The following is a 26,520-nucleotide window of genomic DNA, read 5'->3' as shown; positions in this document are numbered from 1 at the left end:
TATGACCAAGTGGATTTATTTCAGGGATGCAAGGTGGGTTCAATATTTGAAAATCAATCAGTGTAATAAAAAAAAGCACATGGTCATATTAGTGGATACTGAAAAAGCTGTTTGACAAAATTCAACATTTATTGACGACAAAAAGCCTCAGAAAACTAGGAATTAGGGGGGAATTGCCTCAATTTTAAAAAGAATATCTACCCCAAAAAAACTACAGTTAACATCACACTTAATGCTGAAAGATTGACTACTTTCCCCCTAGGATTGGAAACAAGCAAAGGTTCAGCTCTCACCACAGCTATTACACATAGTACTGGAATTCTGAGCCAGAACAATAAGGGAAGACAGAGAAATAAGAGGCATAAAAAGTGGAAAGAAAGAAATACCACTGTCCCTATTTGCAGATGACAAGATGGTCTACAAAGAAAATCCAAAGAAACCAACAACAGAAAAAAACCTCCTAGAACTTAATCAGTAAATTCAGCAACATTGCCGGGTACAAATTATACAAAAATCAATTGTATTGCTATGTACTTGCAATGAACACATGGAAACCAAAATTTAAAATACAATACCATTAACAGTCACACAAAAAATGAAATAATTATAATTTTAACAAAACATATACAGGACTTGTATGTTGAAAACTACACAATGCTGAAAACGACACAATGCTAGCAAAAGAAATAAAAGAAGAAGTGAATAAATGGAGAGATATGCCCTGTTCATGCATTGAAAGACTCACCATAGTAAAGATTTCAGTTCTCCCCAAATTGATATACAGCTCTTATACAATTCCTATCAACATCCTAGCAAACTTTTTTTAGATATAGGCAAGCTTATTCTGAAAAGTATAGGGAAAGACAAACAAACAATACTGAAAAATAATAAAGGAAGAAGTATCACTCTACCCAATTTTAAAATTTATTATAGAGCTATGGTAATCAAGACTGTGTGAGATGGCAAAGGGACAGACACACAGATCAATGAATCAGAACAGAGAACCCCAAAATAGGCCTATACAAGTACAGCATACTCATTTTCTACTATAGTACAAAAGCAATTCAATAGAGCTGAAGCAACTGAACATCCATAGTTTAAAAAAATTAACCTCAACCTAAACCTCACACTAAATACAAAAATTAACTCAAAATGGATCATGGACTTGAAGGTAAAATATAACTAAAAAAACTTTAGAAGAAAATCTAGGAGAAAATCTTTGAGACCCAGGGCTTAGTGAAGAGTCCTTAGACATAGCAACAAAAGCACAATCCATAAAAGAAAAAAATTGATGAACTGGACATCATCAAATTTAAAAGCTTTTGCTCTATGAAAAAATCCTATTAATAAGATGAAAGGACAAGCCATAGACTGGTAGAAAAATATTTGCAAACTACATATGTGACAAAGAACTTATATCTAGAATATATAAAGAACTCTCAAAATTCAACAGGTAAAAAACAAAAAAACCCAAACAATGCAATTATAAAATGGGCAAAGGATTTGCAATAATGTAGATGGAATTTGAGGTATTATGCTAAGTGAAATAAGTCAGATGGAAAAAGACAAATACTGTATGATTTCACTTATATGTGAAATGTATAAACAAACAAAATAAATGAACAAATGAAACCAAATATAAACAAACACATAGATACAGAGAACAGAGTAGTGGTTACAAGAAGGGAAGGGGCGGAGGGAGGGCAAAATGGGCAAAGGGGGTCAACTGCATGGTGATAGATAGAAACTAGATTTTTGGTGGTGAGCACACTGTAGTGTACACAGAAATAAAATATTGTACATATGAAACATATAATGTTATTAACCACTGTTACCTCATAATTATTTTTTATTTTAAAGAAAATAGGCAAAGGACATGAAGAGACATTTCACTGAAGAAGATACAGGGATGGAAAATAAACACATGAAAAAATACTGACCATCATTAGCCATTAGAGAAATGCAAATAAAACCACAATAAGATATCACTATGCACCTATCAGAATGGCTAAAATAAGAAACAATTACAACGACAATGCTGGTAAGGATGCAGAGAAACTGGATCTCTCATACATTGCCGGTGGGAGTGTAAAATGCTATATAGCCACTCTGGAGAAGTTTCTTTAAAAACTAAACATACACTTACCATATGACCCAACAATTACTCTCCTGGGCATGTATCTCAGACAAATGAGAGTTATGTCTACACTAAATCCTATACTCAAATGTTTATAACAGTTTTATTTGCAACAGACCCAAACTGCAAATAACCAAAATGTCTCTCATTAGGTAAATGGTTAAACAAACTGTGGTATACCCATAGCATGAAACACTCCTCAGCAATAAAAAAGAACAGACTATTGATACACGTATCAACCTGGATGGATCTTGAGGTCATTAAACAAAGTGGAAAAAATTGGAAAAAATCACATTCTCCATTATTTCATTTATATAAAATTCTCAAAATGACAAAATTATAGAGGAGGAAAACAAATTAGTATTTGGCAGGGGTTGTGGATAGCTGTGACTATGAAGGGGTAGCTTTCTAGTGAAGGAATATTTCTGTATCTTGATTGCAGTTATGGTTGCACAAATCTACGCAAGTGAGAAAATAGCATAGAACTGTACACACACATCCTACCAATGTCAATTTCCTGTTTCTTACCTTGTATTATAATTACATAAAATGTAATGATTGGGGTAAACTGGATGAAGAGTATATGGCACTGTTTTTGCAACATCTTGTGAGTCCCTTTTTATAGTAAAAAGTTTAAAAGTAAACCACTTATAAAGCAAATAACTCAGAAAACAAGAGTGTGTGGAAGCTAAAACCCAGGGAGCAAGTAAATAAAATGTTTTATTATAATAGCCTATAACAATATGCCAGCTTTATGAAGAGAGAGATTTAAACGGGGAAGATTTGCATAGGTCAGTGACACACAATACCAAGGACATTTTTATCTGTAGGATTAAAACATGTGCTTAAAAAAATATTAGAGCCACAGATTAAAATGTCTCATCTTAAACCAGGCAACTGGTTATTGTGAATTGCTTGCAATTAACCACATAAACAACTTACACCTGCAAACAGTGAAAAAAATCAATCGCAAAGGGTCTTCAGGCCAGTTGTTCAAACTTTATCTAGTAAGTGGTGGGAATGGAGAAGTTTCATTCTGGATAAGCCAGAACCTATTCCTGTGACTGTCATACAGTTAACTGTCATATACCTCTGTAGGGTTTCCTCAAGTTTGTTTCACTATAGAATATATTGGTTTCCAGCTGTGCTACGGAAAGAATATTTACATTAAACAAAATGTTTAGTGATAATTAGAAAGGAGCAAGTAGGGGGAAACTGCCTCGCTCTGCACTGTCCACAATGATCACCACTAGCCACATGAAGCTATTTAAATTAAAAATAATTAAAATTAAATTTAAAATTTAGTCCCTAGACACATTTCAAGTGCTCAGTGTGACTAGTGGCTACCCTACCAGAACAGCATAGATACAGAACTTTTCCATCATCACAAAAAGTTCTACTGGACAGTGTTGCTCTAGAGCATGAAAATCATGTCATTTCCCAAGAATCATAGGTAGTGTTACAGTCCAAAGAGCTCTGACAGGAATTAGTATTGCATTACCTGAGGTTTGCATTTACACATAATTTCATCTTCAGCAATATTGAGCAGTACATTGCAGTGGTTAAGCGCTAGGGCTTTGGGGTAGAATAGCACTGGATTTTAATTTTAGCTCCAACTTTCACCAAATTGTGTGACCTCAGGCATGCTACTTCGCTTCTCTGTGCCTGTATTCTCATTTTTTAAAAGGTGGGGACTGGAGGATAATGGTACCTCCCTCATAGGGTTGTTGTGAAGGATTAAATGAGATAAGCCCAATACCTGACACATGTGATCAGTAAACGTTAGTTATTCTAAAGGCCAGAAGGTGAACTTGGCTTGTTCTAGGACCTAGACTCTATATGACCAGTAGTAAAGGGAATATGCAATTGTATGCACAGCAACGGAGTCAGTCCCTAACAGGGCCCCCCTTTGACTCTTCTTGATAAACAGTAACCACATTGTTCCTCCATACTTGAGGACAGTGACAAAAGGGAAGACACCTTTGAAAGCTTTCAGAAAGTCAAAGAATACCTTACCCTTGGCCTTAAGGGACTCAGAATTGAAAGTTAACCACCCTGTCGTATCAAATAAAATAAAAGCACAACACACCATCTATAAAGGAAGATTACCCAAACAAGTCACTCAGTAGGAGAGGCACTTGGAGTTGTTTTTCCAGCTGTTTCTGACAATCAAATCCAATTTCTTGATGTATTATTACGGTGAAATGTTACTATACCCAATCCTTTGTGAATACCACACAGCAGGCCTGCTGTACCTCTGTAATCAACTGGATAAATATTTATTGAACACCTGCTAAATACAGGACACTTTTACACACCAGCCATCAGCAAACTACATCTGGCAGGCCAAATTAGATCCACTATGTGTTTTTCTTATGGTAAGGAAGGTAGGAATGATTTTTACATTTTTTAACTGTTGGAAGAACTGCCTTCAACCACTATTACCAAACACCAAATGGCCCTGGAAATTAGCTTTTGCTCCAGACTTGATAATGTTTCTTAATTAATTCAACTTAAAATTACAAGGCAAAACAGCACTTATATGTGAAACTTACACTGTAGGAAAGTCATTTCAACAGCTAACATTGTTTGAATCATAAGTAATGTCAACATGCTTTATATGCATCCCATGCTGTCACAGGTCAAAACAACAAAATCACAGTGAGATACCACTTTGCACTCACTAGAATGGCTATAATAAAAAAAGACATTAACAAGTGTTGGTAAAGATGTGGAGAAATTCTAACACTCATACATTGCTGGTGGGAAGGGAAATAGTGCAGCCACTTTGGTAAAGTCTGGCAGTTCCTCACAAAGTTAAACATAGAGCTACCATATGGCCCAGCAATTCCACTCCTAGATACGTGCTAAGAGAAATGAAAACACATGTCTGCACAGAAACGTGTACATGAATGTTTATAATGGCATTATTCATAATAACCAAAAGGCAGAAACCAATGAACTCATGAACAGATAAGTGAAATATGGTATAGCCATACAATGGAATATTACTCAGCCATTAAAATGAATGAAGTATTGATACAAACTAAAATTTGGATAAATTTCAAAAACCTTATGCTAAGTGAAAGAAGCCAGACACAAAAGATTACATACTGTATGATTCTATTTATATGAAATCTCCCAAAATGAAAATCCATAGAGACAAAAAATAAATTAGTGGTTGCCTAGGCCTGGGAGTGGAAATGGGGAGAGAGTGAAAACAGGCATGAGGTTTCTTTCTGGGGTAATGGAAATGTTTCAAATAAGAGTGTGGTGATGGTAACACAATTCTAAAATACTAATAACATTAAATTGTACAAATTTTAAAAGTGTACAACACCAAAAGCATGATCCATAAAAGAAAAAAAATACAATAAGTTAGATCTTGTCAAAATTTTAAACTTTTGCACTTCAAAAGACATCATTAAGAAAATGAAAAAACGAGCAACAGAGTGGGAGAAAATATCCACATATCATATCTACAGGGACTTGTATCCAGAATATATAAATAATTCTTACAACTCAATAATAAAAAGACAATAAAGACAATAACAATTTAAAAATGGAAAAGATGTATGAATGGCTAGTAAGTAAATGAAAAGGTGCTCATCATCATTAGTCACTAAGGACGTACAAATTATAACCACAATAAGATATAATTTCACATCCATTCAGAATGGCTATATCAAAAAGACAATAACAAATGTTGGCAAGGAAGTGGAGAAACAGAAACCCTCATACATTACTAGTGGCAATGCAAAACAGTGCTGCCGCTTTGGAAAATAGTTTTATAGTTTCTTATAAAGTTAAAGATTAAATTTGCCATATCATGCAGTCATTCCACCCTTAGGTTCCTACCAAAGAGAAATGAAAACACCTGTCTACACAAAGACTCGCACGCTAATGTCCTTAGCAGCATTATTCATAATAGCCAAAAACTGGAAACAACCTACATGTCTAGTGAGTAGACAGACAAAATGTGTTATAGCCACATAATGAAATACTATTTGGCAATAAAAATTAATGAAGTACTGGTACATGTTACAATATGGATGAACCTCAAAAAATATTATGCTAAGTGAAAGAAGCCAGGCACAAAAGACCACTTCTTATTTGATTTAATTTAGATGAAATGCCCCGAATAGGCAAATTTATAGAGACAAAGTAGATCAGTGGTTACCTGGGGCTGGGAGAGGGAACGAGGATTAACTGTAAATAAATGAGCATGAGGGATCTTTGGGGGGAAATGAAAATGTTCTGAAACTGATTATGATTATGGTTGCACCATTCAGTAAAGTTACTAAAAATATTTATACTTAAAATGGGTGAATTTTATGATATGAAAAATATATCCCAATAAAGCTGTTAAAAATAGGAAAGGAACAGTAGGGGAAACTGGGTGAGGGGTACACAGGAATTCTGCATTATCTTTGCAACTTTTCCATAAATCTAAAGCTATTCTGAAATTTAAAATGTATTCAAATAAAAAATAACAAGAATATGTTTGTGGATTCATACCTATCTGTGTGAAAAGACATTTACAAAGATGAAATGGGTAAAATCTCATTACAGATCAGTACTAACAGATGAACATTTGAAATGATTTTGATGATAGGGAACACTGACTATTAGCCCCAAATAAACAAAATGTTAACCCCCCCCAAAAGAATTCCATTATTCTCATTAGTAGTCTCATATTACAAAAAAAAAGTGCTCAATTATTATTACTATACCTTGAATTTCATCAATAAATATTTGTTGAAATTTGTTTTCTCCCTTGTCATATAAGTACCTACAAATTATCCTCGATTTTGCCTTTTGGCCCCCAAAGCCTAAAATATTTACTATGTGGCTCTTTACGGAAAGGTTGCCAAGCCCTGTTCTACACCATAACAGGGTAAATATAAACACAGTCAGTCTCTTTCTTGAGTGTATTCTTATCGTTACCTGGTTTTGGTATGATGCCAGTCTGGATATGCCCTATAAAGGATAAGCCTTGCATCTCTTCTGCTATGGCACTATTTAGGAATCCCAGAAATAGAAACACTATTAGCTTAATAGTTCTAGCAAGACTTCGATGTCACCGTTATTATCGTGATATTAAAGAGCCAACACCATACCACAGTGTCAAGATGACCCTCATCAAGTTGTGATGTCACCACGCCATGGACTTCCCGAGATCTCTTAGATATCCAGTGGGTCCTATGGCATCACACTCTGCCTTTGGCATCACCCTGGCACATCACCTTACTACGGTGTCATATGCTATCACTGTTGTGGCAGAATTCTGCCCTAATGCCACTCCGCCGAAACGTCAGAATAATTAACCCCTAGTTCTTTCCATTCCTTTGGCGGCGGTAGCAGCGAGGGGGAGGATGGCCACAGGCACTGGTTCGAGCTCAGGAGGTAGTACTCAGCTGCTACCGTTTTCCCTTCCGCTTACCACTGCAGGTCAGGGCCCCCGTGGGACAGGACTTTCTGGCTCCCATAACTCTCTTGCCATGACCCCGCACCCACTTCGCGTCACCGACTCAATGCCCCAACAGCGACCACCCACCCCGGTTCTACACGAAGCCGCTCCCCGTACCTGACTCCATTCTCCAGCTGTCATCCTGGGCCAATTCCACCGGCCACTTGACTACGGCGGCCGCAAGGGACCCCGGGACTCGTAGTTCCGCGCTGCTAATGGCAGAGACTGAGACAGCGGCAAAGGCGCCTCCCCGCCCGGAACTGCGCTCAAACTGCAACTCCCAGAGGCGCCCTGCGATGGGAAAAGAAGCAAAGGAACGAGCGAGGTTGGTGACTGGGGGAGCTCTAACGCCTCTTTTGATTGGCAGTCGGAGCTGGCGACGTGAGGCGGTCCCTGGTCAGGCTTCACCGAGATCCTGGGAAAGCGAAATGGAGGGGTGTGTGTCTAACCTAATGGTCTGCAACCTGGCCTACAGCGGGAAGCTGGAGGAGTTGAAGGAGACGATCCTGGCCGATAAATCCCTGGCCACTAGGACTGACCAGGTAAAGCAACGCTTGGGGCCTCTCCGCTGGCGGCGGCGGCGGCAGCGGCGGAGACCAACGTGGCTGCCCGGCCCAGCCCAACCCATGGGGAGGCCGGTGCCGAGAGGGCCAGATCCCCGCCCCCGCCGCCCCATCCTTACCCCAGGGTCACCTCAGGACTCGGGACCGGGCGGCCGGAGCTAGCCCCACAAACCGCCAGTGTTGTTTTTTGGCCCAGTACTTAGTCGCTGTATCTTGGATATTTCTAGAACGTTTGCGCGTTTCTCAGAAATGCCCAGTCTTTGAGACATCCGTGAGAAGGAAAGTTTTTGGTTTTTGGAAATGGGTTTGTTTGCTTTTATTAGTGATTTTATTCTATGGAACACGTGTAACTGAACGCCTCAGCTGGGAGCTAAGGATACAGTCGAATGGAAGGAGCAGACGTTAATAAAATAATCCCAAATCATATGTCCGATTATAAATTGTGGTAAATACTCGGGAGAGAAGTTGACGTGGGGCTTTCAGGACATATCATGGAAGGACCTGATTTAATCTCGCTTAGAAAAGCCGAATGTTGTCGTAACTGAAGAGGCTTTGCAAAGGAGGGAAGGTTGGCTGTATCTTGAAGGACGAGTGGGATTTCCCTGGGGGATGAAGGGGTATTCTAGGCAAAGGCAGAACAAAAGTGAGTGGACCTTGGGAAGTGTTTCTTTCTGCCCTCCTGCTCAAAAGACCCTCATGCTTTCACCCTGAGTTTCTAGAAGGATTCATGGTGCCCTCAGTAAGCCAACATACATGTATAGATTGCCTCCTCTTTGACAGGCACCGTGCTAAGCACTAGTAAGACAGTGTCACATAATTACAAATCTCCATTTTGTGTGTTTGGGAAGAGAATTAGAAGTTCGGAGACTTTTTTTCTGGAACTTTCCTTTATTGCTCAACCTGAAAATGCCTTTGTCTAGTTTACCTTCATTTTGGTCTGGTGATATTTAATACTTTAGATTTAATTTAACAATATTAAATTAAGATTTAATAATACTTCTAACCATTCTTCATCCAGTCAATGGCATAAAAAAGGGAGAAACTATTCAAGATCAAGACTTAAGAAACATAACAAACATTTGCAACTTATGGAGCTTGTATGGATCCTGATTGAAACAAGCCAACTGCAAAAAGACATTTGGGGGACAGTTGGGGAAACCTGGGTATTTGATGTTATAAAGGAGTTAGTGTTAATTTTAATCAGTGTAATAGCTATGTAGTGAAGTATTTTTTAGATACTCAAATATTTAGGTATGAAAGGTCATAATATTTAAGATTTGTTTTTAAAAATCTCATCAAGGAGGAAAACAGATGAGGCAAATATGGCAAAATAGTTATAAGATGTAGGTGATAGGCATATGGATTATATTATGTTCCCTGTATTTTTATATGAGTTTGAAATTTTTGTAATAAAGTTTAAAATACCATTTTCTTTTACATAGGGCTAAGAAATATAGCAGTCACTGCAAAAAAAAAGAGAGAGAGAGAGAGAGATTCCTTTTGAGAAACATAACTCCTAGCTTATTATTTTTTTAAAGTAATGTTGCTTTCTAATTCTGTGTGTGGTATGTTTTTTAAATGGTTATAATCTCAACTAGTTTCATGAACATTTCTTTCCCACAAGATACATTTGTTCTTTCTAGAGCATCTAGAAAATTCAGAGCTGACGGGTTTGTGTCCCAACTTCACGATTTACTAGCTGTGCGACCTTGACAAGTTGCTTACCCTGAGGAGTCTGTAAAATGGGGATAATATCCACTGTATAGGATCATGGGGACTACAGGAGATGATGCACGTAAAACTCTTAGCACAGTGCCTGACATAAAAGTACGTAAATAATGGAAATAGCCAAAGCTGTATTTCTGCCAAAGCACTGAAATCAGTTTTTTGCTCTATTGCTTTCATGGCTCTAGTCTGCCCAGAATTACCTACATTCATCAATGTATTCTCCTCATGTTACTAAAACCTTGGTCTCTCTTATGTAAGTAATATGGTTTAAGGTTACCTACCTGAGGATCCAGTGCTCTCCATTTCTTGTTCCCAAACCGTAGGTTTGCTGGCTCCAATATTAATTTTTTTTTCTGCTTTCTTGCCTTAGTTCTTCTATTTCTCTTCAAGAATGTTGGTCTTATTGCTTCTCTGCTTCCCGTATAGGACAGCAGAACTGCCTTGCATTGGGCATGCTCAGCCGGACATACAGAAATTGTTGAATTCTTGCTGCAACTTGGAGTGCCAGTGAATGATAAAGATGATGTGAGTACTAGGCAGAGTTGATAAATTCCCAGTTATCTTTAGACTCCAGACTGGTGTTTACGAAAGCCCGAGTATTAAGCTCACAAACAAATTTTAACCTTTATGACTAGGAAGTTACAGCATGGCCCCAATGACCAAATACAGGACTGGTGGTTGCATTATTTCAGAATGTTCATTTTGCCACTCATAGCCTGTAATTTAAGGTAAACATGCAGGTCAAGTCTTATTATGATGACCCCTAAGAGACTACAAATCCTTTTTATTATGTTGGAAATTGTTTTCGGTGAATATTGCCTGAATAATGAGGGCCTAGATATCTTTTTTTGTTATATAAAGATTTGGTGTAATGGTATTGGTTATATTAGGATAAGACTTGTGAAGAATAAGGATGGAAATGTTTTTGTAGGCAGATTCCTTTTCGAGGATGCTCAATGAAATAATATTGATAATGGCAAAAAAGTAAAAACAGTTTAATGGAGGAACAGTTGAATACAGCATATATATCCACCTAATAAAATCATACGCAACCAGGGGATTCCCTGGTGATCCAGTGGTTGGGACTCCGTGCTTTTGCTGCTGAGGGCACAGGTTCAATCCCTGGTCAGGGAACTAAGATCCCGCAAGCCGCCTGGCGTGGCCAAAAATAATAATAATAATAATAATAATGATAATAATATGCAACCAATAAAGTTATGATTCCAAAGAATGACATAGAAAAATTCTCACAAAGTAATGATAAGTGGGCATTGTGGAAAACGCCCCTCATGGAACTTGATATCCTATTGGGGTATCCTTGATCCCAATCTTAAAACACATTAGCATTAGACTTATGTATTATTTCCATGTTGTGGGATTATGGGTGCTTTTCTTTTCTTTTATATATCTGGTTTCCAAATATCCTGCAGTGCTTAATGAGGGAAAGAGAAAGAATATTATTTTTTTAAACCATTTACACACAGCTCTGTAAACCCTGCCTAAATGTTAGCATTAATCCCTGTGCCTTTTCTCCCTGGTTTTTGTTCTGCCCACCTCTTTTACAGGCAGGTTGGTCTCCTCTTCATATTGCTGCTTCCGCTGGCCGGGATGAGATTGTAAAAGCTCTTCTGGGAAAAGGTGCTCAAGTGAATGCTGTCAATCAAAATGGCTGTACTCCCCTACATTATGCAGCTTCCAAAAACAGGCATGAGGTAGGGTTCCATTCCTAGGCTACTTCTTTTGAGTTCTAAACCTGTACGCAAACACAAATAGATCTTTGCATTGTTTTCTTCTCCATCTTCCCAGATTGCTGTCATGTTACTGGAAGGCGGGGCTAATCCAGACGCTAAGGACCATTATGAGGCTACAGCAATGCACCGGGCAGCAGCCAAGGGTAACTTGAAGATGATTCATATTCTTCTGTACTACAAAGCTTCCACAAACATCCAAGACACTGAGGGTAACACTCCTCTGTAAGTGACAAGTAGCAGTCATTTGTATTCTACCTGACATCAGCCCTCTTGCACTAATTCTTACCCATCATTTCTTTTTTTAGTCTGCTTATAAATGTAATACATGTTTATGGTAAAACAAAATTGAAAGTACACAGAAGTATAAAGATAAAAATTCAAAATGCCTATCATTTTGCCACCCAGAAATAACCACTGATAACATTTTAACGTATTTCCTCCCTGTCTTTTATATGCAAATGTGCATACTTTACATACGCTTTTTTTTTTTGTAAAATTGGGACGATACTGTGTATGTAGTTTTATATCTTGTTCTTTTCACCTCATAGTATATTGTGAGCATTTTCCAATGTTAATAAATATTTCTAAAACGTTTTTGAATGGCTATCCACAACTCCATTTTATGGATATGGCATAATTTAATAATTCCTCTATTACTGTATATTTAAGCTTTTTTGAGTTTTCCACTATTATAAATAATGCTACATTGACCAACTTTATACAAAAATCATTGGCCATACTGCTGATTATTATCTTAGTATAGAAGTTAGAAGTAGAATTGCTGGGTCAACAGATACACATAGTTTAAGACAATTGCTGAATATTCCCAGATTGCTTCCAGAGGAGTTGTATCATTGTACCCTCCCAATAGCAGTGTGAGAGTGCCTATTACCCCTCACCAACACCAAAAATATCCTTTTCTTATAGGAAAAATTGTATTTCAGAGTTGTAATTTACATTTTTTATTATCAATGAAGCTAAACATTTTTTAATGCCTATGACTAATTATATTCCTTCTCTAAATTATAACTTTTTGTGTCCCTTTCTCTGTTTCCTTTTGGAGAATTAATTTATTTTTACTGATTTTTTTATGTACCCTTGACTTGACATAGTACAAATATTAACCTTCTGCCATGTTAGTTGAAAATATTTTTCCCAGTTTGTCTTTTCATTTTGTTTATGATTTTTTTTGAAATAACCAAAGATTTCAACTCTATACAGTCAAACCTATTAATCTTCCCTCATAGCTAGAAAGTGCTTCCTCACCCTGAAATTAGTTAACTATTCACCTGTATTTTATTGTAGTTTTTTTTAAAACATTGCATTGGTTTGGTTTGGATATTATTTTTCATTTAACTCAAATCCATCTGGAATTGATTTATGCTTGACCTGAAGCCGTCCTCTACCTTGATATTTTTTCTACAGTACTTAGCCACTATTCTTCCTTATCGAATGGTGACTTTTTTGAACCAGAAATTCTGTGAGTCTTCTTTTTAGTCCAAAGTAGGATTCAATTTTTTTTTAAAGTATTGTTTTCTTAACTCTTAGTTTTACAATTTTTTTCTGTAGTTCTGAGCGACTCTGTCTAGAAAAACATACATATTCTAGCCCTTTTCTCCAAATAAGAAAGGCAGGGTGGCCTGGAGGAAATTTAGGAGTCAGGCAGTATCGGGTCCTGAGCAGAGCCTATGATTAAGGAATAGCTACATGCTGTTTACCCAATCCAAACTCAGCCACTTAAACAACTATATTAAATACTTGTATTAAGTAACTCAGAGAAGTTACTTAACATTCCTGAGTCTAATTTCCTTATCTGTAATATGAGGATAATAATTCCTTCCTCACTAGATTGTTGTGAAGGTTAAATAAAATAACATGTTAGTGTCTAATACCCTACCTGGTAAACCGTTAAGTGCCTGACAAGGTTTCCCCCTCACTTACTGCTCAGCCATGTCATCATAGGCAAAGACTAACCTCTGTTACAATTTCAACTGTAAAATGGTGATAATAATACCTTGCTAACTTACAAGGTGTCTGTAACAATCAGATGATATAAAATTTTTTAAACTGCTTTTCCAAAATTTAAACCACACAAATTGCTGTTAGCAGGTTGTGTATGGAGGTTTTTCTAAGTTCTAGCCTGGAATTATTGCATGTGTTTGGTGTAAACCACTAATCTTCATAAAATAAGGACGTTATTCCTTAGGCTGACATTTAGATCACTTCTGTTGTAGTAGGACCAGAATTGTGATTTATGATCTGGTATTATAAGACTATTCCAATGAATTTTAACTTATAAACAGTCTTCCCCATGAAAATCGATTTTCCTTTCCAGATTAAGTAACTTTCCAATATTACACTACCTAATAATATGCAGTTTAGACTACCTGTCAGGAAATCCTAACCATTACATAGAACTGCAAATGATTAATCCGTCTTTGTGGTCCTTGATTTCAGACACTTAGCCTGTGATGAGGAGAGAGTGGAAGAAGCAAAACTGCTGGTGTCCCAAGGAGCAAGTATTTACATTGAGAATAAAGAAGAAAAGACACCCCTGCAAGTGGCCAAAGGTGGTCTGGGTTTAATACTCAAGAGAATGGTGGAAAGTTAAGCAGCTTGGATTTACTCTTACTTTGTATGTTTTGTGGTTGTCCCCTAATGTCCTGGAAACTAATGTACTTGTGCACAAGACGTCATCTATGAATGATGAAGTTTTTTCATCTTCCAAGTCTTATAAACATGTTGACTATTGTTCCTGCTGAGGTATTTTTTCTTAGCTTACAACTTGCTTTCCAGGCATTGAGTAACAATAATAATAATTGAGATTGTTCTACTGTTGTATATTATTCTGTATTGAATCTTGGTTAACTTTGAATAAGTGATTCTGTGGCTGTTGTGAGTCTTCAGCACCCTGCCATGCACCCTCTGTCCCCCTCTGAGGCAGAACAACCCCAATAGCACCAGGCCAATTGTTTTGCCAAATGTTTCTAGGTGGATTCTAGAATGTTCTTCCATACAGTTGAAACACATTGTAACTCGTTTTTCAAGCCCACTCAGAGGCCTATGCCAAATATTTCTGTTTTTTCCAACAGTATGGTTTAATTTGTTTTTGTTATAGGAGGAATACTTATATATTGTGAGGACGAAATTTTCAGTTCAGAGGGCATGCTATCCAAGTTTGGCATTCATAAACACTAAAATAATGAAAAATAATAGCCCGTGTACCAATGTATGTTTTTAATGGGCTATTTCCCTCCAAAATAAAGTGTATTGTTTTTAAAAAGGAAGTTTTAAAGTACCTATATTAAGTCATCCTGTATTGAAAAGAATGTCAAGCTTGTTACCATGATGTGTAACAAAAATGTATTTTGATTTGTATTTCAGAAACTAAAAAAATAAAATGTTGAGAGAATCTCCCAATTCTTTTTGCAAATCAGACACCCACTTAAGCCTTTAAATCCTTTATAAAGACAATTTCTTAGTTTTTGGTAGCTCTGAAGTCAATAAAATTAGTGAAGCTTGAACTACAGCTAAAATCTTTAAAAATAGTAATCTTCTGAATTGCTAATTAAATGTGGAGCAAAAGAAAATTAATAAGTGTAAACTTCATCTCAATTTAGGGAAGCATTTTAAATGATTACTAGTCATAAAATCTAATGAACTCCAAGTGACTCTTCAAATTATTTTTTAATTTGAACTTTATGCTGCAAATATTGCTTGAAATAAGTAATCCAAGTGAGTCCACAAACTTCAATTAATTTGGGGTCAGAGACTTAATGACCAGTATCTAAAATGAGTTTTGTAAACGCAAACTGTGTTGTTGATATTCAGACCCTTTTACGTAAGTATTTTGAGTGCTGAGCTTTACAATTATTAATCAGGGAAGCATATTCTTTTCTAGTTCTTACTGAAAGTTCATCAAACCAGGAGTTACAGGCCAGTGTAAAAGCTGCAAATATTAACTTCTCAGCATACAATATTGCGGGGAAAGTTCACTTGGTACTCTAAAGGACATGGGAGATCTCAAATGCATAGTTTCTTGGTTGTCGATCAAGAATTACTATGTTTTAGTCCTTTTTTTTTTTAATCATAGATCACTATTATTTGGAGGCCCTCCACAGTGCCGTACAAATTCCAGCCTTCTCCCCTTCAGTCAGCACACTACTGTTGATAATGACGTGCAAGAACTTGTCATAGTTCGTAAAGCTGTATATTACATGAAGACAAGAGCTAGCTCTGATTCTGCTCACCATTGTATCATCAGCCACAGTACCTGGTCCATAGTACCCATTCAGTAAATGTCCAGTGGGTGACTGAATAAACAGATGAATTGGGGAGAATAAGGACCGACAGCCCCAAAGCTGTTCCACTGACTTTAGCATATCCTAGTTGCTAAATGCAGAAACAAAGAGGTGAGAGAAGTTCCTGGAAGTCTTTTTGGGTGGTGAGAAGTGAATGGCTAAGAAGCCAAGGCTGGTTTGGGATTTGGTTGGGACTACCCACTTAACTTTTAACTACCTGTAGCAAAATAAATCAGGTAGTACCTTATCTGAGTGAGAATTAAGCTGAAACAATTTGGTCGAAGCTTAAGCTATCAGACTATTTGGGTAATGACCTATTCTATTACTTATCTTCTGATCCACTGATGAATAAGCAGGAAAAAAAAAACTTTCTTTTGTTCCCTTATTGGAAATCTCTTTAACATAGGAGTCCATTTTCCTGCCCAAGTAAAATTTAGTGAACACAATTTTGTTACGATTCTGTATTTTATACAGTCTCAGGATTCATCACAAACATAAATATATGGTATATTATGGATGTACTAATAGAAGATTAAGGAGACTGGGATAAAAGTTGCACTGACCCAGAATGGCCTTATAAGTAGGTGGAGTAGATAGATGGTAACCCGCATGGTTTGATTTGAGAGGGGCTGAGAAAGCTTCTTTCTCCAGGAATATCTCCCCTCTGGATTGTTCCAGTGCTTGAAATTCCACCATTTTTAGTATCTTTGGATTAAAGAATTATCTGTCTTCAAGAGTCCCCATTTAGGGACTTCCCTGGTGGTGCAGTGGTTAGGAATCTGCCTGCCAATGCAGGGGACACGGGTTCGATTCCTGGTCCAGGAAGATCCCACATGCCGTGGAGCAACTAAGCATGTGCACCACAACTACTGAGCCTGCGCTCTAGAGCCCGTGAACCACAACTACTGAGCCCGAGTGCCACAACTGCTGAAGCCCACGTGCCTAGAGCCCGGGCTCTGCAACAAGAGAAGCCACTGCTATGAGAAGTCTGCGCACCACAACGAAGAGGAGCCCCCGCTCACTGCAACTAGAGAAAGCCCGCGCACAGCAACGAAGACCCAATGCAGCCAAAAATTTAAAAAAAAATTTTTTAAAGAGTCCCCTCTTAAAAGATAAATTTTCCTAAGAGAGCTAGTTTATTATCAACCTGAATGACATCACTGGATGATGAAAGATAACGTTCACTGGGCAAGAACAGGTCACAGAACAGCTACCTTTTGAAAGGGTGGCAAGGGTAGAGATAGGTTGAGCAATGAATCCTGCCTGAGGGACGCAGATCCAAATGGGTCACTGAGCCAGTAGGCACATGACAATCCTGGGTGTTTGGAAAGTAATGCCAGAAGGCCAAGAAGGGCACTGAAAGGAGAGACCCAAAGATACCACTTTAGATTAACCTCACCTACTTCCCAACCTTGCCCAGCTAGGGTTTCTGCATTGGCAACATGTACTCTATATCCTTAAATCTGGACCATACCCTCCATTCCTGGCAAATTCATTATGTTGATTTCAACTCAGCTTCCAGACTATCAAGATCATTTTGAGTATCCACGCATCCCAGGATGCATGATTTATTAAGTGTACCTTCTGTGTTTTTATCTAATTCACTAGTTCTTATTCTTGGATTCAGGGAGTCTGTAATTTATCTAAAACTGTACTTGACATTTTGTGTGTATAAGCATTTTTCTAAGGAGAGGGGTCCAGGGTTTTCAGTGTATTCTCAAAGTGATCCATGGCCTCAAAAAAGGTTAAAAACCGCTGATCCAACTATTTATTGGCATTTTGATCAGAACAGTGCTAATAAGAGCAGAGCTCTATAAGACCACCAAGGGTGCCTGCCTTCCTGTTCAGCACCAATTCAGCAGAAATTTGGGGGTGGTGTTGACTATTATATATTATTAGTCTCTTGCGATTTACCTCTATCATAAGAGTAGAAGGAAGGTGAATTCCAGCTACTTTGGCATTCTGGTAATTGAAATTTTTAAGCTCTAAATGTTAGATCATTCTTAAGACCTTCATCATTTTGCTTCCTGAACACATCAGACACCGTATGTCATAATATTATATTTGGTCTGAATGGAATTACAGATGCTTCAAAAATCCCTGCGATTGGCTGAAAATTAACACATCAAGGAAAATGCATAAGTAAAAACTTGCTATCTCTTCTCTCCGTGACTCTGGACAAGCGTAATATTAATTTCAATTTCAATCTACCCTAAAACCTTCTAAGACTCTACCTCAATTAGTGTATAGGTATGATCTGTATACAAAAGGTTTCACAGTTTCCTCTACATGAAAATCTGAATGTGATAAGTTACAGATTCATTATTTTAAAAGACTTCACTTAGGGGCTTCCCTGGTGGCACAGTGGTTAAGAATCCGCCTGCCAATGCAAGGGACACGGGTTCGAGCCCTGGCCCGGGAAGATCCCACATGCCACACAGCAACTAAGCCCATGCGCCACAACTACTGAGCCTGAGCTCTAGAGCCCGCAAGCCACAACTACTGAGCCCACGTGCCACAACTACTGAAGCCTGCGCGCCTAGAGCCTGTGCTCTGCAACAAGAGAAGCCACCATAATGAGAAGCTCACACACCGCAACGAAGAGTAACCCCGGCTTACCGCAACTAGAGAAAGCCCACGCACAGCAACGGAGACCCAACACAGCCAAAAATAAAAAATAAAATAAATAAAAATTTTTTTAAAAAAAGACTTCACTTAGAAGGAAGTCAGACACAAAAAAGTACATACTGTATGGTCCTATTTATATGAAGGTCAAGAAAAGGCAAAGCTAATCTCTAAGGATGGAAAACAAATCAGTGGTTGCCTGGGTCCAGGGTGATGGTGGGATTGCACAAAGGGACACAGGAAACACTTTGGGATGATGGAAATGCTCCATTTAGATTATCACGGTGGTTTCATGGGTGTATACGTCTGTCAAAACTCATCAAATTTTACACTTGAAATAGGTGCAGTTTATTGTACATAATGTATATATCAATAAAATTATTTATAAAAGATTTACCTTAGGATCATTAAAATAAGATTTTTATTGAGTATTACTTATTGAACCTTAAAATAAGATTTAAAATCTGATTGATTACACAGATGAAAAAGTCTACAGGTAAATTTCTTCAAAGTGAGATGTGGGTGAAATATGATCAATAGAAAAGCTTTTTAACAGGTGAAGAAGAGGTGATATCAATGCATTTTAGTTAATATTAAGCATGTATACAAGAATGATATCTCTTTATTAATGTGAAATATCCCAACAGTAAAATAGATTAATTAGTTCAGATTATCTAAAATAGATCTTAAGTGTTCATTTAGAACAGTTTCCTAGTCTGGCCCTTCCAAAGTAGATAGCATCAGACAGTGTGACAACATAATAGCTCATTCAAAGCTAAATTGTACATCACCTGTAATATCAATATTTTGTATTCATTGAAGGAAAAGTGTATTTGGAATTGTTTGCCTGTACGTTATTTTGCATTTAAAAATTGGGTTATTTTAAATTTTTGCTGTGCTCAGATATTGGATAGCCAGTGGTTCTTTGGGAAATCTAATATGATAAATGAAGCATTAATTTTAAGACCTAGTTTTAAATGCTATGTACCAATTAATATGTACCCTTTATTTCCCTCTGGAATTTTAAGGAATTTTTTTCCAATCTATGAGATAATGCTGGTGAATTCTTTTCTTAGTGGTCAATGTGAAAATGAATAGGGAAGCTCTGTCAACAACAAATCCTAGAAATAATATTGAATCCAGTTAATGCCACCTTGTCATGTGTGCATGTGGAATCTCAAAGAGTAGCTAAAAATAGAGAAGTAAGATTGTCTGCAATAAGACACAGGTGTTGCAAAACACCTTCAACTGAGTTCAAAATCACTTGTCATTTCATTAGTTGTGTTTACATGTTAGTCAAATTGTAAGTACTCTATACTGGTAATGCAGGAACCCTTGCATTTATTTAGTAGTTATCTTGACCTGTCTGTTTTGGATTGATGGTAGGAGCACCTTGTTAGAAGAGGGTTGGTCAGAATGGAGGGAGGTGGTGGGTTAGTTAGGTCAACTGAATTCCAAACGCCGGTAATGGGTTCCTTAGTGATGAAGACTGTACTCAGGCCACCGGCCTATGTCTTAATCACCCCCTTTCCCTCGTCACAGGAGGGCTCAACTACAATCGAGGGCTCTGGTTCCTGCTGTGGCTCCAGCTTGATCTCAAGCTCAGGCGCCCGGGCAAGCTCAGGCCCTGAGGCCGGCTCCAGCGCAGGCTGCAAGGCAGGCTCAGGCTTGGGGATAGGCTTGTGATCTGGCCCCAGGGTGGTATTAGGCTCAGCCTCATGGATGGAAGGTGGCAGCGTTGCTTCTATTTGGATGATATCTTCATCTGGTATTGTCTCACACTCTGTACTTTGGTTTATCTTTGTCATTAGTCTGCAGGAAGAAGGCCCAGGGAAGAACAAGTTAGGGTTTGACATCTCACATGGAGCCATAGGCTCTGTAGCCTCAGTGACCATAGGTCCCAATCTGTTCGGGACCTCTGTGATTTCTGATAGTCTGACTCACTGTCAGACCACGGGTCTCCATTTGGAGTGCAGAAAGGTTAGGTCTCAACAATATAATGAAAGTTCAAGAAAGACAAACTAGTGTTTAAGAGGTGAGAAAACTGTTGTGAGGTTGAAAGGGTCTAAAGTTCTAATAAGGTCTTTGGCCAAATCCATGGCTCTGGTGCATGTCTAGCACCCACTCCATCTAGCACAATGCTTGGCACTTGATTGTGGAAGCACAGAAATGGATAAGAAATAACATTTGATAAGAAATAACAAAGTGGTCAAGAGCCTGGGCCCTCAGCACTTTTGCTTCCATGGGCCCCTTGTTCCATAAAATAAATATTAAAAATTATATTTTATCACTACTGGTAGAACGACAAGTATATTAATATATTAAAACATTTTCTTAACCCTAAAAGGATTGTCGTGGCAGTTAAATGAGTTGATACACATAAAATGCTTAGAACAGAGTCTGGCCCACAGCACTCAGTACACGATAGCCATCACCATTCTTTTATAAAAGCAGTGAGTAAGCAGAAAGATACCTCTGTATCTTATGCTAAAAGGAGTGCTTAGGAAGAGCTGACTGAAAGAGATAGGCCTGAGAAATGTCTATTCAAGTAAAGACAACAAAGTGAGGTCTTACTCGAGTTCTGTGGTGGATTTAGAATTTCTCTTCCTTTCCTTCCGCTTCGCCTTTGCCTTGTTCCTTGCGAAGCACACCACAGAGAAGATAATGGCAGCACCTACTAGGGTACCCACCAAGGCCCCGACAATGATTCCAACTTCTGGATCTGGAGGACACAAGCAGCTGGTTAGTAAAGTGGAGCATAGTGTCTGCCTCATCCACGTGCATTCGTGACCAGTGGGGAATATCCGGGGCATTCATATAGTGGGAAGGTGCCTTGTATAGGCTGAGAGCGTGGAAACCCCTAGAACTCTTTCAGCTGGACTCATAGTGGGAGAAGAAAGGTGACTGGCTTGACTATGTAGCCTTCCCATTCACATTTACACACATAAAGAAAAAAAATATGCCAACTTGGGGGAAGTGGGGTTGCTTTAGAAATGCGGTTTCGGACTTCCCTGGCAGTCCAGTGGTTAGGACTCTGCGCTTCCACCGCCGGGGGTGCGGGTTCAGTCCCTGGTCGGGGAACTAAGATCCTGTGGCACGACCCCGCCCCCCCAAAAAAAATGCGGTTTGGAGAAGTAAGTCTTCACCGTGCATTTGTTTGGGCAGTGAGAGAGACACAATGGAGCTGCAATCCAGTCACCAGAGAAATGACGTCTGCTACAGGCAGGGACATTTCACCAGGCTTTCCCAAAGCAGGGTGAAGTAGTTCCCTAAAAACCTTCTCTTCCACAGATTCCATGCTCACCAAAGAGCCTCATGCATTCTGGCCACTGGGAAGGGATATGCCCATTTCCATAAACAGGCATCTGGTTTATTAGATCAGTCTACGGAGAAACTTAATGAGTGTGAGATGATCCAGCTGAGCGCCAGACCTTCAAGCACTGAGGTATTGTCCGCAAGAGACCATGTCTGGGTTCCAGGTGGGCCCATCCCCATCGGCCTCCCTTCAAGCAAGGATGAATATCTTACACTTTGAGATGAAAGGCTAGTTGAGTTGCCTGATCATTCTTTTAACTTTCTATGATTAAAGGAATACATGTGCATCATTTAGAAAGTCAAACAGTTCTACTAGGCTTCTAACAACAAAAAAAAAATCAGCAGTTCCTTTCTCCACTCCTTCCCATCTCTAAGTCCCATTCACAAGAGGAATTTACCCCCATGTTTCTATTACACTTGTTCTAATATGTTCTGCCTTTTCCAATTTTTGTCATTTTTCTATTGGCTTCCTACTCTGGAGGTTGAAGATTTAACTCTCCTACACCAGTCCCCTCACATCCCGCCATATTCTCCTAATATAACATAAAGTATCGTTAAATCAATGTTTGCAGTATTATGACTATGTAAATACTGTTCACAGCTGCAGAACATAGTATGATTCTTTCTTGTACAACATTTTAAAAATTTCCCCAAGGTTAATAATTGCCTCATTTGGGGATTTATGGGTTTTTTAATGTATTATTACTAATCCCCAAAATTTCCAGCAAAAGTCCTTTCAGTGGTTTCAAACACATCGGCTAATCTATCGGTTTCTTTATTTATTTATTTATTTATTTTTGACTGTGTTGGGTCTTTGTTTCTGTGCGAGGGCTTTCTCTAGTTGCGGCAAGCGGGGGCCACTCTTCATTGCGGTGCGCGGGCCTCTCACTATCGCGGTCTCTCTTGTTGCAGAGCACAGGCTCCAGACGCGCAGGCTCAGTAGTTGTGGCTCACGGGCCTAGTTGCTCCGCGGCATGTGGGATCTTCCCAGACCAGGGCTCGAACCCGTGTCCCCTGCATTGGCAGGCAGATTCTCAACCCCTGCGCCACCAGGGAAGCCCTATCGGTTTCTTATGTTGTTGTTGTTTCCTCCCTTGGAGACATCCCTTCTGGAGTCCCCCACCTTCCTCCCCGAGCATGGACTGGTTGCCCTCCTAAGCCTGCTGCTCTGCTGTCATCCTTCAACCTCCTTTTACCCTCATCCTAATTTTAAAGATAAAGAAACAGGCTTTGCAAGCTCCATCTCAAATAGCACTTCACTGGTAAAGCTGGCCCTGGTTCTATAAGCATAATTAGTTGTTTCTTCTTTGGCATCCTATAGACCCTGTGCAGACCTCTGTTATAACATTTAACAAATTTTAGTGTTTGTGCCTCTAGCTAATCTGTGAGCTCCTTGAGTGTAAGACATATATCTTATTAATGTCTGAATCTCCATCGCCTAGGACATTCCCTGGCATACAGTAGATAGTCAATGAAGGTTTGAGGAAGGGAGGGATGGAGGGAAGGAGGGAGGCAGGAAGTCAAGAAGGCAGGAAGGCAGGAAGGAAGCCAAATGCTAGACATCATTGAAAAGAGGATTCAAAAGGAAGCAAGGCTCAAGTACAAATCTGAGGAGTCTCTATATCTGCAACATGACTGTACCTCTAGAAAGGCAAAAAGAGATTGGGGAAGATCTGGAGAAAAACAGCAGAAATGATCAAGGGAGCAGGGACAGAACGGGACCACAAGAAAGGACACACAAAAAGATGAAGTTTCCAGCCATAAAAAGAAACGAAATTGAATTATTTGTAGTGAGGTGGATGGACCTAGAGTCTGTCATACAGAGTGAAGTAAGTCAGAAAGAGAAAAACAAATACCGTATGCTAACACATATATATGGAATCTAAAAAAACCAAAAATGGTTCTGAAGAACCTAGGGGCAGGACAGGGTTAAAGACGCAGACGTAGAGAATGGACTTGAGGACACTGGGAGGGGGAAGGGTAAGCTGGGGCAAAGTGAGAGAGTGGCATGGACATACATACACTGCCAAATGTAAAACCGAAAGCTAGTGGGAAGCAGCCGCATAGCACAGGGAGATCAGCTCGGTGCTTTGTGACCACCTAGAGGGGTGGGATAGGGAGAGTGGGAGGGAGGGAGATGCAAGAGGGAAGAGATATGGGGACATATGTATATGTATAGCTGATTCACTTTGTTATAAAGCAGAAAATAACACACCATTGTAAAGCAATTATACTCCAATAAAGATGTTAAAAAAAATGGCTGAAAGTGATACGAAAATGAAGGAGCAAACTGGAGTTGGAAAATGTCTGATTCCGGACAAATAAAAGGAAGAAAGCTCAGCTTCATAGGAGAATAATAATCCAATGGAACTGGGCCCCCTGGATATGGTATATATTAAAATCACAGATTCAAAGGAAGTTTGAAAAAATGAATAAATGACAGGATCTGAAATGTAATGAAGTGATCCTTGAGAGGTGTAGCAAGATATCCCTTGTGAGAACTTGCCCCCTGATTGGCCCAATTTGACCATCTCAGGCCCTCAAGTCTATGCTTAGTAACTAGGCACCTTTGAACTGGAAGGTTGAGGTTTAGAGGCATCGTGACTCTGCCAGTTACAAACTGAATGACCCTGAGCAAGTCACTTACCTCCCTGAGCTTTAGTTTCCTTTTCAGCAAAGTGAAGCTTAACAATATATTCTGCCTCCTAGACGGGGTGATTGTAGGACTGAGTGGGATAATGCTCGCAGCACCCGGCCAAGCGTCCGGCACATATTCTGTGCTCCGCAACATTAGCTACTCTGAATGTAGGTGCAAGTGTCGTTATTACTATTATTATTAGAGGCAGATTTTAGCAAATTAGTCAATAACTGGGAAGTTTGTGAGCTCCATGTTTGACACAGATTGCTATAGCTTCACCTGGATCTACCAACAGCATCACAAAGAAAATTCAGCTTCATACTATGAATGAGGCTGTTGTTTTACTTTCTGGAGGTTTTGTGAGGGTTAAGCAAATTAATTTTTGTAAACAATTTGAAGCAGCATGTGGCATATATTAAGTATTATGTAAGCATTAGATATTAGGATGGTCATCCACCACGTCAACCTATAAATAAAGCACCAAAATCTCCAGTCAGGAAGGACTAACCGGGGATTCTAATTAATTTACTTGATTGGCAGGCCCAGGATACTTGACTTAAGGAGAAACTGTTAAAGTTATATGATCAACTCACGTGAAGAAGTTAGGTCAATTTCACAGGAACTATTGCCAAGGTTGTTGATAGCGGTGCACTGGTAATAACCTTGTACAAAATTGGTCAGATTTCCAATAAACAAAATCCCGGTGGCTGGGTCTGTCAAAACCAGGAAATATCATTTTGAAATCTCTTATGTGGGTAGAGATCATGTGAATGTAGCAGACCATTCAATGCCCACCCACTTCCTCACATTGGCCTCCCTTTCTTGAGATGTCCAGGGTCCGACTAGACCCCTGGAGACTCCCATCTGGGACCATGCCTATTTTCTCCACACCCACCACCTGTGAGCCAAAAATGGTCTTGACTTCTGGAAGCTAGGGAGAAGACCAGAGGACAACCATCTTGATGGAAGATTGACATTCTTTGTACATTCTCCCCCCAGAAAAATAGAAGACTGTGCTCTAAGAACAAGCAGCCAGTCACACACACATGCTGTCAACCAAGCCCACACACCAGGCCTTGCCAGGGGCAGCAGAGGGCTATACTCACTGAAGCTTTCTTTCACTGGGACGATGTCTCTTCCTTCAAGTTTATACCAGTAGTACACCGGGGAAGGTGTTCCAAGCACAGAGAGGCAAGTAAGAGATATAGGATAGCCAGGTTCTGGTATTCCTTGGATGCTGCAAAAGGGCTTGGAAGGTTTGACTGTAAGGCAATGACAAAGAGTAAAAACTCCTGCATGATGAATGGCAGTCTGTACCAGTTTTGGTCACTTCCTCACTTTCATTCAGTTCCTCACTTTCATTTTGTAGAATATGTATACTTACTTTTTTTTTTAATCTTTAAAAACTTATTTTGACAGTTTTCTAGCTGTACCACCAGATGGGAGTAGAACACTTCAGGTACAAAGACCTTCCGTCACTGGACCATTAATATTCTAATAGCATCCATTCTATCTGCCTGCTCCCCAGATTCATAACCATGAATTTCCGCATTGTGCCTTAAAATATGCCTTTATTAAAAAACAACTAGGAACATAGTTTATACTTTGGAAGCACAGTCTTAAAGGAAAACAGAACCCTTAAATACTTGGAGATAACTGGTTACTTATTCTTTTTAAAACATTGTTTTATTAATGCCATATTTTTCCTTTGTGAGTCATTTTTTGGCATTTATTCTTCTGGGGGTGACACAAAATGGAGGGTTTGAATTTGTCCGTGTCCCTCATCGGGAGGGGAAACCCATTGGGGGGGAGGGGTGTGCTACAGGGCACTGAAATCTTGATTCATCCTTCACGCCACAAGCATTTACTTGAGTGCCTTCTGTGTGCCCAGCACCGGACTAGGCACCAGAAATTCAAAAGTGACTCTGACACAGTTCTGAAGTAGGGTCGGGGAGTGGTAAGAGATTAGGCTAGAGAGCAGTGAGGCCATAG

At 39.0% G+C, this 26,520-nt stretch overlaps 3 protein-coding genes across 8 annotated transcripts in view; 1 reads left to right on the top strand and 2 right to left on the bottom strand.

Moving 5' to 3' along the window:
• ATG4A (autophagy related 4A cysteine peptidase) overlaps positions 1 to 7,895 on the bottom strand; it is a 68,054-nt gene extending 60,159 nt beyond the window's left edge. For all 3 annotated transcript variants that reach the window (XM_061178394.1, XM_061178395.1, XM_061178396.1), the window contains exon 1: positions 7,725 to 7,895. In XM_061178394.1, coding sequence (XP_061034377.1) covers positions 7,725 to 7,734 — 10 coding nt within the window. In that variant the 5' untranslated portion in view covers positions 7,735 to 7,895. The remainder of the gene's footprint in view (positions 1 to 7,724) is intronic.
• A 59-nt stretch (positions 7,896 to 7,954) lies between these two features.
• PSMD10 (proteasome 26S subunit, non-ATPase 10) lies at positions 7,955 to 14,993 on the top strand. 3 transcript variants are annotated; one of them, XM_061178397.1, is made up of 5 exons: positions 7,955 to 8,149; positions 10,325 to 10,423; positions 11,464 to 11,610; positions 11,705 to 11,871; positions 14,107 to 14,991. In XM_061178397.1, the coding sequence occupies exons 1-5, from the start codon at positions 8,036 to 8,038 to the stop codon at positions 14,258 to 14,260; spliced, it is 681 nt and encodes a 226-aa protein (XP_061034380.1). In that variant the 5' UTR covers positions 7,955 to 8,035; the 3' UTR covers positions 14,261 to 14,991. The 3 variants fall into 3 exon arrangements, with proteins under 3 accessions (XP_061034380.1, XP_061034382.1, XP_061034381.1); XM_061178399.1 differs by having other exon boundaries at positions 11,705 to 11,792; positions 14,107 to 14,194; XM_061178398.1 differs by lacking the exon at positions 7,955 to 8,149 and adding an exon at positions 9,811 to 9,997 and having other exon boundaries at positions 14,107 to 14,993.
• Positions 14,994 to 19,038: 4,045 nt separating this feature from the next.
• Positions 19,039 to 26,520, bottom strand: part of VSIG1 (V-set and immunoglobulin domain containing 1) — a 34,869-nt gene continuing 27,387 nt past the window's right edge. Inside the window, exons 4-7 of one of the 2 annotated variants that reach the window (XM_061178480.1) lie at positions 25,635 to 25,790; positions 25,122 to 25,241; positions 21,150 to 21,297; positions 19,039 to 20,387 (exon numbers count right to left, since the gene is read on the bottom strand). In XM_061178480.1, the coding sequence (XP_061034463.1) occupies positions 20,084 to 20,387; positions 21,150 to 21,297; positions 25,122 to 25,241; positions 25,635 to 25,790 (728 nt within the window). In that variant the 3' untranslated portion in view covers positions 19,039 to 20,083. The remainder of the gene's footprint in view (positions 20,388 to 21,149; positions 21,298 to 25,121; positions 25,242 to 25,634; positions 25,791 to 26,520) is intronic. The other variant, XM_061178479.1, reaches the window with a different exon arrangement.

The sequence above is a fragment of the Eubalaena glacialis genome, chromosome X (genome assembly GCF_028564815.1).
Source record: "Eubalaena glacialis isolate mEubGla1 chromosome X, mEubGla1.1.hap2.+ XY, whole genome shotgun sequence".
In the NCBI taxonomy this organism is placed as follows: Eukaryota; Metazoa; Chordata; class Mammalia; order Artiodactyla; family Balaenidae; genus Eubalaena; species Eubalaena glacialis.
Note: the sequence above shows the minus strand (reverse complement) of the source record. Positions and strands in the feature narration are given on the sequence as shown.

Coding starts and splice junctions, on each gene's coding strand:
- PSMD10 (XM_061178397.1), top strand. CDS start 8,036: ATGGAGGGGTGTGTGTCTAACCTAATGGTCTGCAACCTGGCCTACAGC. Junction 8,150..10,324: donor TGGCCACTAGGACTGACCAG/GTAAAGCAACGC, acceptor CTTCCCGTATAG/GACAGCAGAACTGCCTTGCA. Junction 10,424..11,463: donor CAGTGAATGATAAAGATGAT/GTGAGTACTAGG, acceptor CCTCTTTTACAG/GCAGGTTGGTCTCCTCTTCA.